This window comes from Myotis brandtii, unplaced genomic scaffold, assembly GCF_000412655.1.
Source record: "Myotis brandtii unplaced genomic scaffold, ASM41265v1 scaffold165, whole genome shotgun sequence".
NCBI lineage: Eukaryota > Metazoa > Chordata > Mammalia > Chiroptera > Vespertilionidae > Myotis > Myotis brandtii.
The window spans coordinates 10631464-10639807 of NW_005356042.1; the positions used below are offsets into that span (position 1 = coordinate 10631464).

At 45.7% G+C, this 8344-nt stretch overlaps 1 protein-coding gene across 1 annotated transcript in view; it reads left to right on the forward strand.

The window, feature by feature from the left end:
• Positions 1–2021: 2021 nt before the first annotated feature.
• GCSH (glycine cleavage system protein H (aminomethyl carrier)) overlaps positions 2022–8344 on the forward strand; it is a 24993-nt gene continuing 18670 nt past the window's right edge. The window contains exons 1-4 of the mRNA XM_005862702.2: positions 2022–2200; positions 2316–2526; positions 4382–4483; positions 5024–5155. Of these exons, the coding sequence (XP_005862764.1) occupies positions 2022–2200; positions 2316–2526; positions 4382–4483; positions 5024–5155 (624 nt within the window). The remainder of the gene's footprint in view (positions 2201–2315; positions 2527–4381; positions 4484–5023; positions 5156–8344) is intronic.

The following is an 8344-nucleotide window of genomic DNA, read 5'->3' on the forward strand; positions in this document are numbered from 1 at the left end:
AAACAAGGGGAGGAGTAAGTGGCTCTGCCTCAGTCCCAGGTCCCACCTCTGGCCCTGCTTCCTCCAGCTCTGTGTGGCTCAGGGTTGAAAGGGGGCCTTTAAAGTTGTGTTGACCCCCAGAGGATAAAGGGCCACTCTAAAAATTAGCTATAGCTATGGCTTAGATTTAGGTTTGTGGTAAAAATGTCTCAGTATCAATAGAATTCTTTGAGCTCAAAAGTTATCAGAAGTACTTTTATTTTTATTTAAGTTGATTGTAAACCTTATGCAGAACAGTTATTTTAAAAACTTAAAGATGGTTTAGCTTTTGAAGGGGTCTGCAAAAGATGACACGGGAGCTAAATCCAGCCCTCCACCTGTTTTTGTAAGTTATGTTTATTGGAACACTACCTCACTCTCATTTATGTGTTATCTATGGCTGCTTTCCTGCTAAACTGGGTTAAGTCACTGGGACGGAAACTGGCCCACAGGGCCTCAAATATGTGCCATCTGGCCCTTTACATTAAAACTCTGTCTACTCCTGCTTAGAGAACAAAGCCTGAGTTCTAGGAAGGGACAATGGTGAGTCTGTTTTAGGTCACGCATGACTGAGATTATTGGCAGCCAGTATGATTGTTGTACCAGCACTGTCCCCACACTAGCCATGCTTTATGATTCCTTACAACGATCTAAGCATGTTCTTTTTTTTGACATTCACACAGACTGGTTTCTTGATTAGATGGATTATAAAACAATTTTATAGCAAGAGAGTACTCTTTTTTACACTGAGTGTCAGAAAACAAAAGTAATCTGCCACTTTTGAGAGAAACCTGTGTATAGTTAAGTTTGGCATTATAGGAAACCCTCAGTTGTATTTTGATTAGTCAAATAACCAAAGTTTGTGTTTATTTCAGAAACTTGCAAATTTTGTTTTCTTGTTGAAATAGATAAACCATTTTGTAGTTAGGTCCTGAATTTTAAAAGTACTTTTTAAGACCAAATTATATGCTTCATATTCATAGTCTCCCTTTAACCCAATGGTTCTCAGGCCTAGCTCATCAGCAGAATCACTCAGGGGAATGATTCAACCCTGATGCCCAGGCCTACTAAATCGGGATGTCCAGGGACAGAGCCCCAGAACCAGTATTTTTAATGTTTTCCCATTTTTTCTAAAATGTACATGAGTTTGAGCTCACTGCTTTAATTAGAGCTAATTGCCATCATAAATGAGGGCTTACATGGTTATTAGTTCCACATATATGAACAATTAGATGACATGAGAGAAGGTTGGGTGTTTTAAAGGGGGGAGGAACAAGGTGCTGCAGGAGCTGAAGGAGGAAGCCACCATCCATACAAGCCACCCCAGTCTGCTCAAAAAAGGCAGGAGATTAGGTAGAAGGAAGACTTTCACTAGGGCATTATATATGTATATGAAATGCTTTTAAAAACTTGAGGTCATATAATTTTGTTCTATAGACTGTTCCCATCTATGTCATTAAATATAGATCTATGCCATTTTTAATGACACACCAACATTAAGACTGAATTTAGAGTGCAAAGGCATGAGAGGGGCATGAACGGCAGGGTGGGATAGGGGAAGAACCTGGAGTTTGGAATCAGACACACCTGGATTCCAACTGTCATTCTTCCACCACCAGTTATATCTCTAATTATGTCATTAGCTGTGTGACATTATGCTAACTCTCTGTCCTTACCTGTAAAGGGAGACAGCATACTCCCTCATCCGGTGGTTTTCAGTCAGATGACACAATGCAATTACTAGTAAAGTTCATTAGGCCCTCAGCACAGCAACAGGATGGTACTTCCATCCCTCCTTCAAATGTAAGGGCAATAGGGACATTCTCTCAAACAGGAGAAAGTGGTATTTAGTGACCCCAAACCAGGAGGGGAGGTTCATAGTACTCCCTCATCTTTGTCCTCTTGACCTGGGGAGGATCCCTCCTTTGTCATTCTTCCATAGCTCTGCAGCCATTAACCAAGACTGCTAGGTAACGGCCTCACAAACTAACTGCTGAGGCCCCATGACCACCATCACCATCACTATCCCTATCATAATTATCCTCATCATCCTCATCACCATCATCATCGTCACTGTCGTCTCTATCTCCTTCATCATCATCATTATCACCATCATCCTCAGCATCACCATCTCATCATTACCTGGCTGGGGGGATTGGGACAGCTGTTTCCCAGACCTGTTGTAGGAAGTGGTGGCCTCTGAGATAAGTCTAATCCTGGGCTGAACTGAGTCCAGATGAACCCTGGCTGAGCTGTATACAGTCCCTGAGACCCAATCTTCCTTCTTGGTCCCAAAGGGGGATCAGTTTCAGTGAGACAGCCGCAGCTGACGCTGCCCTTGGCTACATCATTGCCTTCCTGGTACTGCTGTCCACAGCGAAACTTTGGCATCTGCTCAGGTTAAACCCCAAAATGAACATGATCACATCAGCTCTACACCGTGCCTGGGGAGACATTTCAGGCTTTGTCATCGTCATCCTTATCATGCTCCTGGCTTACTCCATTGCGGTGAGTGGCTCCTTTGGGAAAACCTCAGGGCTGGTCTCCTTGGAAGCAAAGGCTTCTCAGTGCTAGGGGATTGGGAATTAGGGTAAGGGAAGCCCTGGGAACCTGAGGGAGATGGTGAGTCTTCTGAACCTAGGGCTTTTTAGCTGGGAGCTCATGAACTGGTCACTCCAAATGGAGACCTCAGTTGGGTAAGAGTGAGGAGGTACAGTCTCAAGACTGAGACGACCAACTATCTCCAACGAAGGATTCCTTTCTGTATCCAGACCCTGCCTGGATGTGCCAGTTCTCCCAGTTGCTCAAACATGCACAAAGCGCTCCTTCTGTGTCAGGGGATGTGGAGATGAATTGGGCAGTCCTGCCCTTGAGCTGGGGCAGAGATGGGGAAGTGAGGATGGATGTATCTGCAGGCCATGTCAATGCTTGATTCCCTACACATGAGGCATGAAGTTAGTAGGGCCAACACCATTTTATTTAGCCCCTTAACACTGAGAACATTTAAAAAATCACATTTCTTTTGTGACTGAAAAAAATTAAATTATCAACTCTTTTTTTATATCAAAAAATGTGAGAAACAAAGACCCTATAATACAGTGGTTCTCAACCTTCCTAATGCCGCGACCCTTTAATACAGTTCCTCATGTTGTGGTGACCCCCAACCATAAAATTATTTTCGTTGTTACTTCATAACTGTAATTTTGCTACTGTTATGAATCGTAATGTAAATATCTGATATGCAGGATGTATTTTCATTGTTACAAATTGAACATAATTAAAGCATAGTGATTAATCACAAAAACAATATGTAATTATATATGTGTTTTCCGATGGTCTTAGGCGACCCCTGTGAAAGGGTCGTTCGACCCACAAAGGGGTTGCGACCCACAGGTTGGCGACACACATGTTGAGAACCGCTGCTCTAATACATCCTGATCTTCATCTAAATATGCTCCCCATGCTCTCCAAGTCCATGATTCTCATCATAACCCTGGCTCCCACTCCTGACACTGTTCAATCTTGACTCACTCCTCGCCCTAACCCCTTTCTGAATTATTATTCTGATTGCATCCAGTCTCTCACGTTACACCATCCCCTGATCTCCATACCATCCAATAATCTATCTTATCCTAGTCCCCACTCATCTCTAACCCTCTTCCCATTCCTGATTCTTTCCCTAACTATCACCTCAACCCTGACCCCCGACTCCATCCCTGACCTCACTCCATCTTCCTTTCTCACCCTCAAAAATAGGGTGAAATGCATTGATGGAGTGTATATGCTGAAAAGCTGGAGTCTGCTTTTGTCAAAAGTACCCCATCCAACCTCTTAGTTCATGTGGATTTATTCAGTCCTCCATACCCAATGCACAGACTGCACGGAATTGCAGTGTCCTCTGGGAATAGAAGTCACTGACTCAGAGCCAATGGAGTGCAGGGATTCCCTCTGACACAACCTCCTGTGGAAATCTTTGGGGTGGAGAATGTGGTGGTGAGGGAAAAGTATGGTGTGGAGAAGGTCCTGTTCATCAGAAGAAGCCTACTGTCCATCCAACCCAGCTCCCCCTGCGCAAAAAGGATTGGGCCTCAGAGAGCCCAGTTTCATTACTGAATTTTAGAACAGCCATCTGAGAGAATGTAGTAGGAGCCTAGTTGGTGGTGTGTGAGCCCCAGAAGTGCACATGCATCCATGCAAAACTGGGTGTGTACTTCCACCAACTTCCATGCCTCAGTAGGTACCAGTAGCTTAGCCAGGCCAGGCCAAGGATGTGGCTAACTCAGACCACTGACTCTGTCAAACAATAGGCTTTAGGGAACTGCATGTTTTCTTTCGCTGCTCATGAGGACTCTTTCCATAACAGTCAAATTTGATATTTGGTTGGAAACTCCGCTCCTACAAAACCCTCTTTGCTGCAGCAGAAACGATAATCAGCCTTCAGGTAGGAATCTTCAACTATGAGGAGGTAATGGGGTAGGGCAAGGGAACATGGACACTGCTATCTACACCAAGCCTTTACAAAAATTAGAAAAAGCAGTCCCCTCAAATGCCTTCCCAGTGAATATCACCCCTGTGTCCATGGCCTGGCGAGTGCATGGTAACTATGGACAAATAAAAAGGCTCCTCTTCCTCCAGACAGACAGCCCCAATCTAAGGCCCACAGCTCACCCTGGGGACCCCAGCTTACAGAAGAACATCAGGTACTGGCTACTCAGGAGACGGCTGTGCTAGGGGGTCCCTGGAAGGGAATGCTCCTGAACCCTAGCCAGAAATGGTACCGTATTTGGAAATGGCAGCAGTAAGGAGTAGGGATGCTGCCCTCTCACTCTCCTGGCAGCTGTTGAGAGCACTGCCCATACTGCCAGCCTCCAGGCAAAAAGGACCCTTCTGGCTCAAGGCTCTGCCTAACTCTGAGGACCAATTTTCCTTCTGAGGGTATCTAGTGGGTGAGGTGGCCGATAGGACACAGGACCCTCAGGGATGACTCTGGATTTCTTCCTAACAGGTCCTGGACCACAGCCCAGTGCTCGGCTCCTTCCTAATTGGGTCCTGCATTGTTTTCATGACATTTATTGTGCTGAATCTACTTATCTCTGTCATCCTGGTGGCCTTCAATGAAGAGCAAAAATACTATCAGGTGAATTCCTTTGGCCTATTCTTCAATAGGCATTGACCTTGAAATAGAAAAAGGTTGTCTGAGCAGCATTAGACATTAGGGGAACTTGAGAGACCTTGAGAGACCATTGTAGCTTAAAGCCTTCATTTCATGGGAGGGGAAACTGAGGACCAGAAGAAGAAAATTACATCACTAAGATCATAAGCAAATGAAGGACACACTAGAAATGGGTCTCCTGATTCCCAGTGTGGGACTGTTCCTTACATCAGTGATTCTCAGCTCCGATTGTACATTATAATCACCTGGGGGCTTTTGGAAACTACTACTGTTGTACCTGAGACCACTAAAAACAGAATCCCTGCGTGAATGATGCAAGCATGGGTATTTCTGAAATCTCCCTGTGTTATTTTAATGTTCAGCCAAGGTTGAGAACCCATCTATAATAATAAAAGCATAATATGCAAATTGACTGAACGGCCAAACAGCAGAACAACCATCCAGACAAACTTCCGGACAAAGCCGGCAGCCAGGGCTGCAGGGGCCGAGGCAGCCGGGATTGCAAAGGCCTACTCTTGCACAAATTTCATGCATCAGGCCTCTAGTTATAAATAATGAAAGAAAACTTAGGTGATACAAACAAACTTTAATACTTCATGAAGTGATCAGTATCCATTCAGAGAACTGCAAGGTAGGATGGAAGGCAGGAAGTTTTTATAGGATAAAGAATAAAAATAAAAAACAAGGAAGAGAAAAATGAAAAATATCGATTGGCTGGGGCCACAGAGTCAACCTGTTTGGGTGAGAAGGAAAAAGAAATAAGTACGGATAGAGCCCAGAGTTGGGTTGGTGTTTGGGGACTGGCTGACTGCAGTACTGCATTTCTGTCAAGGGGAGCATTTACCGGAATTGAACAAGTATTGACTGACCATTGTAATAGACTGAATGTAAAACTAATTCCAATTCTCTGCCCTTTTCTATGCCCTTTGTAATGAGACATTCAGCTCCTCCCATTAAGGAGTGGAATCTCCCCACCTCAGTGAATCTGGGATAGCCTGTGACTTGACTGGCTTTGGTTTGGCTGAAGTAAGAGTACTGTATGTCCGTTCCAAGCCTGAGTTTCACTCACTCTCTTGGCTCCTCGGCCATGCCCTGAAAACAGCCTGGGTTAGAATGCTGGCTGATGAAAAAAAAAAAAATGCTTCAGCCCATAACCAGACCAGAAGAGCTGCCCTCTCTGCCAAACTCAGCCCCTGTACCCCTATGTTCACTGCAATTTTATTCTCAGTGGCCAAGATATGGAAACAGTCAGTGTCCTGTGATAGAGGATTGGATAAAGATGTGGTTCATACACACAGTGGAATACTACTCAGCCATAAGATGAAATACTGCCATTTGCAACAACATGGATGAACCTTGAGAATATTATGCTAAGTGAAATAAGTCAGAAAAAGTTAACCATATTATTTCATGCATATGTGGGATATAAAACTGAAACTTTTTAACACAAAGAGCAGTATTGTGGTTGCCAGTGGGAAGGGAATGGGAACGGTAGGGAGTGAAGGTGGCCTTATGTATGGTAATGGAAGATTAATTTGACTTTGGGTGATGGGCACACAGATCCTGTATTATAGAAATACTAGAGGCCCAGTGCACAAAATTCGTGCACTGGGGGGGGGGTCCCTCAGCCCACCTGCGCCCTCTTGCAGTCTGGGAGCCTTCAGGGGATGTCTGACTGATGGCTTAGGCCCACTCCTGGCAGTAGGACATTCCTAGGGCTGCCGCTGAGACAGGAGAGGCTTCTGCCACCCACTGTCGCTGCGCTCACCACTCCTGAGTCTGGCACAGGGCTTCTAGCTGAGCAGGGCTCCCCCTGTGGGAGTGCACTGACCACCAGGGGGCAGCTCCTGCATTGAGCGTCTGCCCCCTAGTGGTCAGGGTACATCATAGTGACCAGTCCTTCCCCATTCAGTTGATTTGCATATTAATTAGCCTTTTATTATATAGGATACCCTTAAAACCTATATGATCTTATTAACCAGTCACCCCAATAAATTTATTTTTTTTAAATCTATTTTATTGATTTTTTACAGAGGAAGGGAGAGGGATAGAGAGTTAGAAACATCGATGAGAGAGAAACATCGACCAGCTGCCTCCAGCACACTCCCCACTGGGGATGTGCCCACAACCAAGGTACATGCCCTTGACCGGAATCGAACCTGGGACCCTTGAGTCCGCAGGCTGACGCTCTATCCGCTGAGCCAAACTGGTTAGGGCCACCCCAATAAATTTAATTTAAAAACTGTAGTTATGTCAGCATGCCCTTGGCCAATGCCCAACAACCATCTTCTCCTGGAATGATTCTGTTTAGACTTGACTGAATACCACTCTGCCTGCCCTGGAACCTCTGTAGGAGGGCAGGATCGCATCCTTTAACAGGACTGGGATTACCCTGCATTCCCTGGCCCATAGGCTAGGGCAGCCGTGGGCAAACTACGGCCCGAGGGCCGGATCAGGCCCGTTCGGCTGTTCTATCCGGCCCGCGGAGCCGAGAAAGAGCAGAGGGTTCTCTTGCTCTCCCCTCCACTCCTTCACCAGCAGCAGTGTTAACATGGCAACGTCGGGAAACACGGCCGCAGCTCCTTCTTCACGGCCGCATTCTGAGTGGGCGGATTTATATCCGCCCATTCAGTAGAAGGAACAACCACTCAATCTTCCAGAGGCTCCTAGGCTCCTTCGCGGACGCGTCTCCCGACATCACCCTGGGAATGCATAGACACGTTATCGTGGTGATGTAGGGAGACACGCCCCTGGAGAGCACAGTATCAGAGCCTTTCTGAGGTAAGATTAAGAGCTCTACTCAAACACAATTTTTTCCTGTTCCCACATTCTGTACATCACAATGACTTGTTAATAAAACAACAAAGACTTTCAGCTTTTAGGGCTTGTATCCACTGCAGTTTTTTTTCCCACTGCGGACGCGTGCAGCAGGGAAAAAGACACACAGACACACAGAGGCACTAGCCATGCTGCGGCTGCATTTTTTGGCTGATACGGATGCGGTATCAGTAACGCTACGGTGGCCACTTGGCCACTATGTTAGCGGCAAAACAAATGCATTTTGCGCTGCGTTTGCTTCTCCCCCTTGCGCCTGTAAAAATGCGTGCTACAGGGCATTTGTGTTAACATGCACCACTGCACATTAGCATCAAC